Source organism: Papaver somniferum, chromosome 11 (assembly GCF_003573695.1).
Source record: "Papaver somniferum cultivar HN1 chromosome 11, ASM357369v1, whole genome shotgun sequence".
In the NCBI taxonomy this organism is placed as follows: Eukaryota; Viridiplantae; Streptophyta; class Magnoliopsida; order Ranunculales; family Papaveraceae; genus Papaver; species Papaver somniferum.
In genome coordinates, this window is record NC_039368.1 from 49,398,590 (window position 1) to 49,414,027 (window position 15,438).

The 15,438-nt window shown below is 37.0% G+C and overlaps 1 protein-coding gene across 1 annotated transcript; it reads right to left on the reverse strand.

Moving 5' to 3' along the window:
• Positions 1 to 1,374: 1,374 nt before the first annotated feature.
• LOC113320110 (zinc finger CCCH domain-containing protein 14-like) lies at positions 1,375 to 4,542 on the reverse strand. Its single transcript, XM_026568049.1, has 3 exons — positions 4,099 to 4,542; positions 3,205 to 3,265; positions 1,375 to 2,360 (listed from the first exon to the last, which is right to left on the reverse strand). The coding sequence occupies exons 1-3, from the start codon at positions 4,178 to 4,180 to the stop codon at positions 1,568 to 1,570; spliced, it is 936 nt and encodes a 311-aa protein (XP_026423834.1). The 5' UTR covers positions 4,181 to 4,542; the 3' UTR covers positions 1,375 to 1,567.
• Between the last annotated feature and the right edge of the window lie 10,896 nt (positions 4,543 to 15,438).

Sequence of the window (15,438 nt, forward strand, 5' to 3'; positions counted from 1 at the left end):
CGATTAGCATCATCATCTTTCTGCCTTGTGTTCACATGATCCAGATTAATAATGTTAAACCCATAAGATTAAATTGTGCACGTGCACTTAAATATTCCCGAATGATGTAATGCCGCGGGGCCTTCTGTGTTGACGTCCTTAATGTCTTTTCCATTATTGGCGTAGGGTTCATCTCAATTAGCTTCATCAATTTTGAAGAGGTGACACCATGAAGTAGGACATCTCTTACTCCAAATTGAGAATGAGTTGCGCAAATCAAAAAGTAACTACATATAATCGAATACATAAATTGAACTTTTTAGGTACTTTTTATTGCTAACCAGCTGGTTACAAATATGACGGGGGATATGACTACGACCCCCGGTGTCTCTTTATGTACACTCACAACCGGCCTATTTTGATGACCTGAAACTCAAACACAACCAGAAAAATATATGTTTGTTCTGCTTGTGCATTGCAATATTCCTTTCTTTCTCGGGTGGAAATACTGTTGCACGCGTTAGGGCCTTGTCATTTCTAGAATATTACTTGTGTGTATAACCAGGACATTATCCTGGGTAACAAACAGAGTTGGCTGAATTTGCCTCTTTTATCCTCGTGATTTATCTTACTAGTTCTACTTGTTGCTTCTTCCAAGTGCATCTTTTGACGAATTTGGCTGGCGAGTAAAAAAAAAAGAACGGCAAGGCGTGGGGGTTAAAGTAAGGGAATATTTCACTATTACCACCAAAATCTAGTGTGAATTAGTGTTTTTTTTTTTTTTTTTTTTTAATATAGTATTTGGTTGTTTTATTTCTATTGAAATGCCACTCGGCCATTCTTTTCGAAATTAGGAAGGAACAAAAAAGAAAAAGTGTAATGGTGTCTGTTTCTCCACTCTTTCTTTTGGTTCTTCATTTCTAATCCAAGGACGAGACAACAAGGTTTGGTTCTAAAATAAGCCTCTGAACCACTGCTTTGACAACAACAAAAATGGTGGGGATTTTCGTTATTTTCAAGGTGTGAATGTGATGCAAATGACGCTGATTTCTCTCACAAAGATAAGTTCCCTTTTAAACTCTCTACAGTGAAGAAAGCAAAAATATCTGACGTGGTGGTGGAGGATAAAAATCAAAACTAATGCGTCAGCTCATTCTTCATCCTGCAGCAATAACCCCAGCCAGAAATACAGAGCAAGCTGAAGCATTGGGATTCTTGACTGCACTCCTAGTTGGTATCATCTACATGAAGTTATAGTGGGGATACAGCGATGTACGGGGAAAAGCTCTGGTTTGGAAGTTGTGAAAAAGCAAAGAACTCTAATCTAAACTATCAAAACTATGAATTTTGACACCCCAGACAAGATTTATTAAGCTGCAAGAAACAAAGAGCCGATTCCAAAAAGAAAAATGAAAAGGCCTCTAAATTTCTTATAACACGATAATGTTCTTTACAGTTAGTTGTGTTCCAAATAACAACCACAAATAAAGATATATACGACTACAAAACTAGCATTTGAAGATCCCCTGATTGTTTACGCAAGTGAAAAGAAAGAGCAAAAATTCGATGATACAGAGAGACAAGATACTCACACTCCAGACTTGCGCAACTCACTTGCGCCATGTGCAAAATGGCACCTGTCACCAAAAGTGCAAGAACCCTTTGAGAAGTTCTCACATAGTTTTGTCTTGAAGTTGTTCGCTGATGGCGCAGGTGCTGTTGCAGCATGGGGTTGGCGATTCTTCATAGGTGCTGTAGCAGCACCAACATTAACAATTAGTTCACGAACCATTGCGCTAGCCTGTTTGATCTGATCGAAGGTTCCCTCTAACTCAATGTTCCTCAAGCTAGGATCTGACTCATGTTCCCGTATTGCAAGCTTGGCTCCGGTTAAATGACAGATGTGCTTTGAATTCACACCTCCTTTCCCAATTATAGCTCCGGCTAGGGACGCATCTACGCTGATCTTGGCAGTTGCCGAGGCACCAAAACTTGCTGCTGCAGCAAGGCTTTGAGGCGGTGGAGGTTGCTGCTCGTACCTGTTAGGCATCCTGCCCATCAAATGTGGAGGAATACCCATAACACGTGGATCTTCATAGGGTGAACCAATCAATTTACCAAATTCCCTATCTCCATGAGAAAATCGGCATTTGTCCCCGAAGTTACAACCTTCAGCTGAATTATACTTGGAGCACATTTTTGTTCTTGCAGAAGATGGAGATGTAACGTCCGCCATCATTGGTGGTGGGCCTAGTGGGTTTCTAGAAGGTGGCTGATGAGATTGGTTTCCACCCAAGTTGGTCATCTGGGCCACAGCATGGATACCCCCAGGAACATAGTGTAAGAAGTGGCATCCTTCACCAAAGGGACACCCAGAAGTGCTGCATCCAGAAGCATTCCCAAAATCATGACAAGACTTAATGTTGAATTAAAGAGAGAGGCTTAATTTTCAATATACTAGCATGCTAAAAAAACAGCATAAACAACTTTCATTATTGCTAGTGAACATTTAACCATATCGCACATATTTATGCTAATGATATTAGCAACAAACTTTTCCACCTGAGCTTGGATCCAGTTAAGACTAACCTGAACTAAACTAATTTATATCAGAAACTACATCTATAACTCTGATACTAAAATATGATGATTGAAAAATCTTTAAAGTTCAGATTACTAAGTTTAGATGTGTAAAGTACTAAAGTTACAAAATTGTATACAGTTGCAAACTTGATTATGGTGACAGAACAATTTAAAATGGCCACGTGAGAATATTTTCACAATAATTAACAAGTCGGATGTCTTTAATTACCAGCACAAGGATACCAACTATATCTAAACTTAATTCATCAAAATATCTGAGCGCAGTATATTACCAAGTTTTTCAACCAAACTCCACAACATAAGACAAAACTTAAAAAAGAGGAAAACAATTTCCCTCCATATACAATTGCTTTTGAGCTGATATTGATTCAGCATTTGTTTAAATGTGGTTTCAATCTTGAAAATCAATCATTTATCTGTGCAATTTACTGTGTTAATTTGATTAACGCAGATGAGATATGAAACCTGTTTCACAACTTAAGATACCAAATTCATTAGCCTTGATAAACTATCTTAGATTTCATAATCATAGTACAATGGAACATTGCTTAGGATTTATATACTTTTGAAGGAGACAACAATTTAAGTTAACTTGCATAGTTTACAGTTTAGGATTAGAACCTGAAAAACTTGGTGCATGGCTTTGATTTGCTTCCTATACCAGGTGTACAGGTCTCCGTTTCTGTTACAGAACATTAATTACTTAATCTCAGCTATACTTCAGTGAGTTATTAATTTTTGTACTTGGTGAATATTTTAAACGCATTACTAGTTAACACTGTCGAGCAAAATTCCCCTTTGAGAGAAATAACATTGCTCATTTAAATAAATAGACACTGATCTCTACCTACAACAACAATTTCTTTAAAGAGATTTTTGTTTCTTTGTTTGTTTACAAGTGTAGGTTACATGTAAACATGAAACCGATTAGTAAACATAAGCCCTTTCAAACACATGTTTTAGAATAATTTCATCGCGCAATAGCTTAAAATTGGCCATTCTCATCTTAATGATACTGAATGTCCTTGCAGTCTTGCACCATGAACAAAGTGGCATAGCACATCATAATAGAATAGCTTAAGGGTGCCTCCTCAATGAGTTCTCATTCTGCTTGTGAATCTCAGGCTTTTGTGAATACATTGTCAATGGAGGATATATAAAAGGTTCTTGTACTGCATAGAATCTTAAATTCGAGACTATATGAGTGACAAAGGGTATTGGGAATAAAACTTGAACCTCCAAACCATCTATTACAATGATAAGGTTTGCACTTAGGGAAAGAAGCACCAAAATTCAAATTATTATGAGAGGAATGGCAGTATATGATAAGCCCTTGTACTAAACACATAGGGATCATGAGAAAGTTTAACATAGTTTCAACTAACCCTAAAGATCAAACTCCCAGGAATGCAAAGCAAAATATTGAAATTCCCTAGTTGTTTCAGTGCTAACACTAACCCTAAGAACAAAACAAAGAAACTAAAACAAGAAATTAAAGAGGAAGGAAAGAGGTACCTTGTTTATTCCGTTTGAATCCACCATTAGAATTTAAGGCAGCGTTAGGTCTACCTCTTTTTCGAGCTCCACCAAAATCCATGGGTGATAACTGATAGCTAGAAATTATTAAGGAGAATTATACCAGAGAGAAAAGAGATTGTGGAATTGTAAAAACCCTAAGAAAATAAAGAAAAACCCAGAATAAGGTATTGGGAAACAGGAAGTGAAACCTAGTCTTGTATAAGAGAAGAAACGAACGAGAGACAAAGAGGAAAGATCTGAAATTGGGAAAGGGGGAAGGCAAGCAAGGGGGAGGAACCGAAGAAGGAAACACGAACTTCAGAAACAAATAAGGATTTAATTTAAGAAAACAAAAATGGATCCTTCTGCCTATACGGATGGGAGCTGGTTAGCTAGAGGACCTCATCCAGAAGTGAGTCCCCTAAAAAGTCGTTCTTCTGTTTCTTAGTTCATTCACGTGTTCCATTACTGCGGTTGTATGTTAACAACCCAATTACCTATGTTAACAACCCACTTAGCTGGTGTCACACCTGCAAATACTCAAAGTAAATTTTTTGCACAAGTATGAACCCGACAATATAGTGGTGTAGTGATTTTTTATCATTCATTCGTATTTCAGCCGTATAAATTTGCATTTGTGCAAACAGCATCACCATCATGAATTATGCAATCGAAGATTTACTTAAATTTTCTTTTTTCCTTCAACTGTAGCACATACTATAAAGAGGGGTTAATGTCATGTTTATGCTTGAAAGAATTTGGGGAGTACTTTTAAATAAATATAACACATAGACAAATCTTTGAGCCAATAAATTTTCTTTCATTAGCTTATAGGAAGATTACAAAATTCTGTCCAACCAGTGGACTTACAAGCTTATTCTCTTCATAAGCCTAAAACACACTCTCTACTAAAATGTGATGCCTCCATCCTTGAAAACCTACACTTGCAGAAGTTCTATGGACTATTTATAGTGCCAAGAACCAAGCCAATCTGTGTGCAACCAAGTGCAGGGCCTATGAACAACCATTTGTCCATAGATAGTTATCCTAACTGCAACAATGCCTTTCTGACTGCTAGCTTTTGTGCTGGCTTCAAAATTATGCCACAATTGTCTTCAATAGTTAGGGAATGGAAAAATCAGTTGTAAAACCTCTTTATAAACGTCTCAACCAACTCCTTTGCTTTGGCATGCGTGTAATGCACATACAACTCATAACTGCATGATCCAATAACCAGCAAATATTGCGCTGCACTCAACTTGGCCAGAACCAAAGTACAACTATGATTGCGCTACATCCAACTTGGCCTCTGCCAATGTACAACTATGATTGCGCTACATCCAACTTGGCCTCTGCCAATGTACAACTATGATTTCGCTACATTTATCCCGACCATGTGTTAGAGTATTGTTTAGTTGAATCCACAAATTTTGTTATTTCAAGCTTGTTATCAATGTTAGCTGATCAAAACTATATCTTGATTTCTAATCTATTAAGTCAACTTTAGGATTAGGTTAGAATTGTAGTTGATTATCAAAGATCACCCTTGAAGACTGAAGATCGACGAAGACATTTGGAGAACTTTTGTATCAGGTATGTGAAGACTGAACCATTCTATTTTACTCACTATACCATCATTCTATCTATTGAGACTATATCGTATGACTTATGGTAGATTCACAAAGAATATGTTTTAAGTCAAGCTTGTCTGATGAAAAATCTCGAAACAAGATTTAGCGATTAGATGTTCAAAGGTCCTTAACAATACTAGTTCTATGAATTAATTTGTGGAACAATTGAAAATTGCCATATAAATGATTATATCACTTGGGAATGTTTCAAACATCATACGAGAGAAGTATGAACTTACTGGGATTTCTACTCATGGTAGGTCAGCGAAATCAGGTTGTAAACCATAGATATCTGAAATACAAAAATATGGGAAGGTTTGCGAACCTGTTCGCAAACCACAGGTTCAGTTGGGAACAATTCACGAACCCGGTTGGCAAACCCTGATAAACTGATTTTATAAGTCGGATTAATTGGCTAGCAGTTGGCGAACCCGGTCCACGAACCGAGGTCAGCTGAGTTCGGTAGTCTAGTAGGATTGGTGAACCCGGTTCACGAATTGTAGCACCCTGACTCGTGAACAAGCCCTACGGTTAGCGAACCGTTGTACCAATTGTCTCAATAATGTTTATCAGATGCTCAAAGACTTGTTATTTTAATATATTTAGCATTGCTAGAACTCTCTTAAACACTTCTAAGACTTCTTTTATCACTTAAACACTTATGTGTGTGAACTATGATTAATTTCTTAGGTATTTACATGAATATCAAATAACTTTTAGTTCATTGGCTAACTTGCCAAATCGAACAGTCATTATACACGGTCCAGTAACCGAACCTATATGTATTGAAAAAGGGGTGGGGTGGTCTAACAACCACACCTAATATTTCAGTTAGGAAATCTGTATGGACTAACTCCAATATAATTCCAAGAGAATCAACTAGACAGTCAGACTCAATCAAGGAAAATATATCCAAGAGTTATATTTTAATTGCTAAAATCAATCTGCAATCGAATAGATAGAAATCTGTGAGCCGAATCAATATGAGAAATAACTTTGATGGTACCTAAGACCAATATCCAAGTGTCAATCAATTTCAATCAACAACAAAAGGTTGGATTTACCAATTGATTGAACTATGCACAACCCGTGATATTTCAATTATATAGAAAATATAATGCGGAAAAAAAATAACACAGACACCAGAAGTTTTGTTAACGAGGAAACCGCAAATGCAGAAAAACCCCGGGACCTAGTCCATATTTGAACACCATGTTGTATTAAGCCGCTACAGACTCTAGCCTACTACAAGTTAACTTCGGACTGGAATGTAGTTTATCCTTAACCAATCTCATACTGATTAAGGTACAGTCGTGTTCCTTAGGTCTATGAATCCCAACAGGACTCTACGCGCTTGATTCCCTTAGCTGATCTCACCCATAACTAAGAGTTGTTACGACCCAAAGTAGAAGACTTGATAAAAAAATCTGTCTCACACAGAAAAGTCTATTAGAATAGATAAATTTGTCTTCCTCAGAAACACCTACGAAGTTTTTTTCTGTATTTTGATAAATCAAGGTGAACAGGAACCAATTGATGATTCGGTATCATATTCCCGAAAAACAGCCTAGAAATATCAATCATCTCACAATAACTTAACTATATGGTAGTAGAACAAGTTATTATGGAATCACAAAGAATGAGACGAAGATCTTTGTGACTACTTTTTATATCTTACCTATCAGAGATAAATCTCGAGCAAATCTTAGAGAAGATAGTACCCAATACGATAGAACAAAGTAAGATCAGAACACACAACTACAAAGAAAATAGTTGGGTCTGGCTTCAGAATTCCAATGAAGTCTTTAAGTCGTTAACATATAATGGTTTTAGGAAAAACCTAGGTTAAAGGAGAATCGACTCTAGTCGTAACTAGTATCACACAGAAGGTGTGGGGATTAGGTTTCCCAGTTGATAAATTTCTTCCTCATATAGTTTTCAAACTAGGGTTTGATAACTTTGGAACAAAACAATCAATATTCACCGTTAGATGAAACCTGATTCAAGATTCAAGCTAATATATTTCCACCGTTAGATGGTCTTTATCTGATTACACACACATGAAATATACCTTCATTTAGACATGGGTAACCGAACCTAAACGTGTATATTTAGTTGGCTCATTAACAATTAACCGAAGTTAGCCATATGAACACTTTTATCTTAACCTTGTCCATCTTAACACTTTTAGATCAATTGATAATAAAATAAATCTAATTTTGTTACTCATAGAGTTGTTCAATTGTTTATATTCTCACAGAAGTATACAAGACACAATTGAAGCAAAATCGGATTGATTCGAAAGAATCAATTCATGAACATTTTAGCCACGGTTTGCAAAGATTGCATTCCTTAATTTATAAATGTATTTGTTCATGAGTATGAAATCATACTTAACCGATTTAAGAACTTCAACCACTTAAGTTTGTAAATGGGTGCGCGAACTTAAGTTCCGGACATTGGTCACAAGTCGACAGTTTGCAAACGGGTACGCAAACTTTAGCTCCAGAAGAATTCGGTTGAAACCGTTTACGAACGGGTACGCAAACTTGGTTCCCGGACTTCACAGTTAAATCAGTTTTTGAACGGGTATGCAAACTTAAATACCCTGACTTAAACAGTTGAATAAGTTTGCGAACGGGTATGCAAACTTCCGGTCCTGAATTCCGTCAAAACAGATCGTACACAAAGTATACAAACCGTAATGTATCCAGACATGGGTTTTAGATCTTAACTCCCATTTCAATCATTGAAACATTCTTAGAAGACGACAATAGTTGTATCACACAAACTATTAGCTTATAAGAAATTTTCAAGTGATCGAATGATTAGTACGAAACGTTCCGAGCCTACATCAAATGACTGTCTAAATCATGTAAGATGTTACCAGGTGATTTTCACATGATCATCTTTTGACTTTCGTCAAGAATAATGATGAACGTGGTTAAAGCAAAAATCTTTCCAGCACATATTTCGAGAAAGATATAAGCGAGTTGAACTCATCTCGGAATATTAAATGTGTATAATGTAAAGTTTATATAGCTATACGACTTTTGTATCAATCGGGGATATAATAGAATAGACTTCTGAGTGATAGATGAGTTCAAGTCTCCACATACCTTTTGTTGATGAAGTTCTACAATCTCTCCTTAGTAGTTCTTCGTCTTCAATCGATGAACACCGTGAAGTCTAGAGCTCAACTACACATTCTATCCTAATCCAAGACATAGATATAAGTAAACTAGAAATCAAGACTTATAGTTTTGAAAACTAAACTTGACAAACAAGGTTGAGATAGCAACGCTTGCGAGTTCGACCGAGCAGTGCTTAACATGTATAGTCTTTTATCGTAGTTTGTATACCTAATTAGTTTGCTTGATTCTCAAGTAATCTTAGCTTGAATTCTAATTTAACCCTGCTCTTTGAAAACTATAAATAGAGCATCTCTGTCAACTGGGAAAATCATTCCCTGGCATTTTGTGTCCTAGTTGATTCTAGAGTCGCCTTTATTGACCTTTTAGGTCTACGACTAAAAAGACTTCACTTGGGGATTCGTGAAGCTAGGTCAGACTATATTTACCTTGATAGTTCGTGAATCCTGATCTTGCTTTCTGTTATCTAGGTTTTCGTAATCTCTTTCAGGCAATATAGATAGTAATCACAAAGTTTTCTTTGTCTCAGACTTTATGATTCCTCAACATAAAATATCTAAAGATTGATCTTAGTTGATCTTTCACGATTGTTCTTGAGAGATGGTTAAGAATCTAGGCTGCTCTTCCGGAGCCGTAAGTTCCGGATTTGTGATGTTTGATATCTTGTCTATTGCAAACAGATTTCCACATCTTGATCGTTGATCTAAATGAAAATTAAATAGGCTTACCTGTTAGAGGCACATGGGTATCAAAATTCTTCACTTTGGCTGAAGCAACTTTTGGCCTGTAAATGACGCCAGCTAAGGGAATCAAGTGCGTAGAACCTTGTTAGGTTCAAGAGACGTAAGGAGCGCGACTGTAACTGAATCACTTGGAGGGTGTATTCGATCTCAACTACATTCCAGTATGGTAGTAAGCTAATGTATGTAGCGGCTTAATACCGTGTGGCTTTCAATCTGAACGAGGACCCAGGGTTTTCTGCTATTGCGGTTCCTCATTAACAAAATTCTGGTGTCTTGTGTTTTTCCTTTTCCGTATTATATTTTTTATCTTTGTAATTGGGTTTACACAGGTTTGTACGTACTCAATCTAAGTAGCTATGTCCACTTAATTGTAATCGATTATGAGACTAGTTTCTGGTAGAATTTGTATCTTGAAGCAAGATAACAAGTTTAATCACTTGGAAGGATTCTGATTGAATTATTTGGATACGACTAAATTGATCTTGGATATTGATTTGTGAGATCGTCAAGTACTCTTGCTTAACAATCAGGTTCACGGACCTTGTGTATATATACATACTGATTGAGCAGAGGTAGAGATATTAACTTTATATATATGTGTGTGTATATATATATATATAGGTTAGTCTACTTGAAAATGTATTAAGTTTGTTTATACAGGTTGTCGAATAAAAAAGTTGGGTGTATTTGGTATACCCTGCATTTTCACCATGTACTTGGCTCATTTGGATGCCAACATACGAGTAAAGTCATACCAATCGAGTCATGTCTTGCTGCTTGGTTTAGCTTCATACTTTAGGTGCATGATGGGATTTTTACAGTGGTTGTAGTAATAGAGTTCGTTAATACTTGTGAAGATTGTGCTTTCAGATTTAAATTTTAAGACTAAATAAAATAAAGCAAATTAAAGCTAACTATATTAGAGAGACCGAGGTTCCGGATTTCACCATTCACCAAAATTCATGTCATTTAATGTTAATTTTTATCATGCAATTCTAGAAAATATAACTCTAATCAAAAGAAATTGTGATTCTAATCATTGCCTGAATTAGATTTTCAAAACATCAATTGTTAATCGCAAGCATGAAGTATCAAAAGCCCTAAACTAAGCATACTTCATCAAGAGAAAACACAACTAGTTAATAAAAATCATTTATTCAATTTTTATTCAGTGAAAATAATCATAAAAGAATTGCATAAATAAATTTAAATAAATTTTACCACATAACTTTTGGAAGAATGGATTCCTCCATCGCCCCGGAGGACGGGTTTAGCTCTTCATCATGGAAACACGCTCAAAAGTTGATTTCATTGCTCAAAAGTGTTTACAAATGATAAAAAGGATAGAAATTGGATAAACCAGGAAACTGCAACACTTCTCCGGTGTTGCAAGCCCACTGTTACAGAGATCGATACAAAGAAAGTGTCGTTGTTACTGTAGCAAATAAGACTGTCTTTCCACTGTAGCATGAACGACAGTTCTTGTGCGTCTTATGTTCTTCGTGTTCTTCACAGCAGCAGCAGGAAGGTATTCTCTGCAAATCGATTTTTATGATTATGTGATGTTCGAAACTGCTCCCAATCCTTTCTCTCCCTTATATGATACCGGAAGACTCTTTTTATACTCCACGGCGACAAGAATCTTCCCTCATAATTCCCAAATATCTCCGTAGTAATAAAAAATATTTTTCATGGGATAATTTCCTTTTGTTGATTCTTCACGCGTCTGTAGCTGTCGAGTCTTCCTTACTTAACCTCTCCATGCTTCTGCAGAGACAAATATCTATCCGAACACGAGTAGCACTCGTTTATCTCGTTGTAATCCCGTGATTGCCATCCACACACGTACTCCCCGTTGTGTTGAAAACCCACGTATTCAACCCACGTTTTTCGAATCTGAAGGACTTACCAGTCCTCTGTGAGTGTAACAGGCTGGCATGAGTCGATTGGAGTGATTGAATCTCGCCACAGCTCATCCAAATTCAAAATAGCAAACTCCGCAAGTTTTCAAATATTATTTTCCTGCCAAAAGATGTTCTTCACGAGTAAGAAGAAGGTGTTCCCTTATCCAACATTTGGGTGCCGAATACCAGTGGGTGTTAATGACAAATATGGGCTACACATAGCCGTGGGTGCCCCTTAGCAAAAATGGGGGTCCGTATAGCAAATGTCCTACGGGGGTGCCCCGAGCAATTTTTCGAGCCGAATTTTCCAAAAATGTTTATTTCCCTAGAATACCTACAAACACATAAAACACCATAATAAGTACGAAATCGAGTACCAACAGTACAGAAAATTGAGGACAACTTAGACACAAAAATGTGTCTATCAAATACCCCCAAACTTATTATTTGCTAGTCCTCGAGCAAAACTAATTTAGAAAATAAAATCCTAACTCACTAGGTGGCCCTAGTGACCGAGTTAATCTTGGGAGGGTTTACCAGAGGTGTACCCACAAAACCATGACTTCTAAATGGTCACAAGTATCCAAAGAGCTATGAGGACATACATATTCTCAACCTATCTCCAAGTAACTAGAATACCAGAGAAATTAAAGGTGCCAGCTCTAAAGCTGAACAAAGAATTAGGGAGACACATCCGCAACACTGCTGGATAAAGAGATATCCGCTGCACAACTAGATAAACATTGTAAGATGCATCCGCTTTACAGCTGGATAAGATTAGGAGAGAGATAAAAATGAGAGGGATATCTGCTACACAGCTGGACTAATTACGTGTGATGAGTTGAACCAGTTTTAGAAAGATCTTGTGCCGGATGGAAAGCGGGCTAACAAAGCAACTAATATGCATCTCTCTTCGACTCTCTCATAGTGCTCAGTAGAAACAACGTCTTATTCGGCTTCAACTGTTGATGATAAACTCTCGAACCTCGTAAAACCTTGACAATTTAACTTTTCTCCTTAATTTCTTGTTTGAAACTTCCTTATATATTTCTACTTCCCTATGGCCTTATTGAACAAAACGTAACGATGATTTTTTATTTTATTTTATTTTTCTCCTTTTTTTCCAATAAAACAAGATAAAAATTTACATGGCCATGAGAGAAGGACTTTAGAACTTGTATCTTCGCAATTTTTAATGTCTTGGTATCATGAACTTCAACAACTTATATCGTTTGATTTTCTTTGCTCTTATAACTTCTTGTAACTAACTTTGATTTTTTGAATTATTCTTTTCTATTGTTGCTGCTAAACCTTAAACGTCTTCAACTTTCTTCATAGATTTTGATGTCGCTCCGTTTGTTGATGATGATAAGTTTCTACTGAGAGAGACTCGTAATCCAGTAACTAAGACTACATTATGAGGTTGCTTTATCTTTCTGGCATTTCCTTCTGGCCTAATTGTCTCTCCATCATGGATGGTTAGATCCATCACGATTACCCTCTAAAAGGAACATGTTCTCTCCTGAATGTCAAAGAGCTCAATGTCTTTTTCTCTAATGTCTCAGTAGATTGTTATCCCTAGCATTCCAATTTCCATCTTTTCGGTGAGAAACAACATGTAAACTTAGCTAGTCGGATACTATGTGACGCTAGAATTTTCTCCCTTACCCCCAAACTTAAATCTAACATTGTCCTCAATGTTCTAAAGATGAAATTAAAAACATGAACAAAGAGAAATTGTTACCACTTGAGGGAAAAGAAATAAGGAAGGATATTACCGTAAGCATGAGCGTAGGTGCGTCCCAGAAAATGTTAAATTTAAAGGCTTTATTAGACATCAAATACTTCAAACAGAATTGTCACCTTCCAAAATCGTATACCAATAATCGAAACAATTGTGGGTCCATAAGACCAAATAGGGCTAACACAAAAATGAGACAACTGCACTGGTTCAGAAAAATGAATAGAAGGAGCACATCCTCATCTAAGATTTCTGTCAAGACAACTGGGTTTATCTGGGGAACATAACAAAGCTTCATATGTGTGTCTTGATAAAGAGATTCATCCGAAATACTGGTCTCTAATAACTGGGTCACCTCCTGGACAGTATCAGGAGGATCGGGTTGCAGAGTCTGAATAGACTCAAGTAATATCTCAGCCACACAAAGATGGAGTCCCAAGTTAGGGACTCCAATTATCAAAACTTGACGATCACAAGAACCATCACTACCCCCAAACTTATGGTTTTCACTACTCACATACAAACCTCTAACTATTGCTTGAATTTCTGGGTCTGTAGAGTCTTTAAAATACTCAAGGGCTTCTTCTAAAGATTGATCACACATCTGGTCTAAGAGAATGGTTTCCTCAAATTCATCTAAAGAATCTCCCAATAGAGTATCATGCAAATTATCCTGAACTAAATCCCGAACTAAAGTGCTAATCATATTCACTTCTTCTAATTCATCATTCTCAGAAGGTTGTCTAGTAACATTAAAGACATTTAGTTCAATGGTCATATTACCAAAGGATATGTTCATAACCCCGGTCCTACAGTTGATGACAACGTTAGCTGTGGCTAAAAATGGGCGACCTAAAATAACTGGGATTTGAGCACTTGGGTCCTGAACAGGCTGGGTGTCTAGAACAACGAAATCCACTGGATAAATAAACTTATCAACCTCAATCATAACATCCTCTATGACACCACAAGGGACTTTGACAGACCTATCAGCTAATTGTAATGTCATTTTAGTCGATTTCAACTTACCAAGACCTAGCTGGGTGTATACATGATACGAGAGTAAGTTAACACTAGCTCCTAAGTCAAGTAAAGCTTTATCGACCATGTGATTACCAATCGTACAAGATATGGTGGGGCATCCATGGTCCTTATACTTAGGGGGTGTTTGGTTCAGAAGAATGGAACTTACTTGACCAGCTAAAAAGGATTTCTTATGGACATTAAGCTTACGCTTTCGTGTACAAAGATTTTTAAGGAACTTGGCATAAGCAGCCATCTGCCTAATTGCTTCTAATAATGGAATATTGATGTTCACCTGCTTAAATGTTTTCATTATCTCGTTGAAAGTCGACTCCTTCTTTGTTGGGGATAAAAAATGTGGATATGGGGCTCTAGGCACAAAGGTAGACCTATCAGGAATTTCTTGGGAATCCTTAGAGACTGTTTCAGTTTCCTCGTCTACGGGCTCCTCTTGGGAAGTAGAAGGTGGAACTACAGTATGTCCACTAGGCATGGATACCTTATTTTCTACCGTTTTACCACTCCTAAGGGTTTTTATCGAGTTCACATGGTTTGATGATTTCTCACCAGCTAAAGATATTTGATGGACTCCCCTAGGGTTGGGTTGTGGTTGACTAGGAAACTTTCCTTTTTCTCTCAATGTCTCATTTATCTGATTAACCTGGGTTTTCAACTCGGAAATAGCCTGAGAGTTAGCTTGTACCATATTTTTATTTTCATCTAATCCTTATGCAACCGATTGCTGAAATTCTAAAGTGTTCTGAGTTAACAAGGCAATAGACTCTTCTAAACTCATGATTTTCTTATCTGAAGGGATTTGAAACTGTGCCGGAGCTGAAGGATTCTTAGTATAGCCAAAACCTGGGGGAACCTGGGAGTTACTAGACTGACCTTGATTCTGGCCCTTAGACCAAGAAAGGTTGGGATGGTTTCTCCATCCAGGGTTATAGGTTTCTGAATATGGGTCAAACTTATGACGGTTATCGAATCTAGTGTTGTTATAAAGAGCATTGGCTTGCTCCTCAACAGTATGGCCTTCCCAAAAAGTCTCTATTCTACCACTATTACCACTAGAATGACCTAATTCTAAGGCTTCTAACCTTTTGGATATGGCTGTTATTTTAGCATCTGACTCATAAGATC

Excerpts from the sequence above, each read along its gene's own strand:
- LOC113320110 (XM_026568049.1), bottom strand. The coding sequence starts at position 4,180 with ATGGATTTTGGTGGAGCTCGAAAAAGAGGTAGACCTAACGCTGCCTTA. Across the intron at positions 3,266-4,098 it reads ATTCAAACGGAATAAACAAG|AAACGGAGACCTGTACACCT; the intron begins GTACCTCTTTCC and ends GTTCTGTAACAG. Across the intron at positions 2,361-3,204 it reads CCATGCACCAAGTTTTTCAG|CACTTCTGGGTGTCCCTTTG; the intron begins GTTCTAATCCTA and ends TTCTGGATGCAG.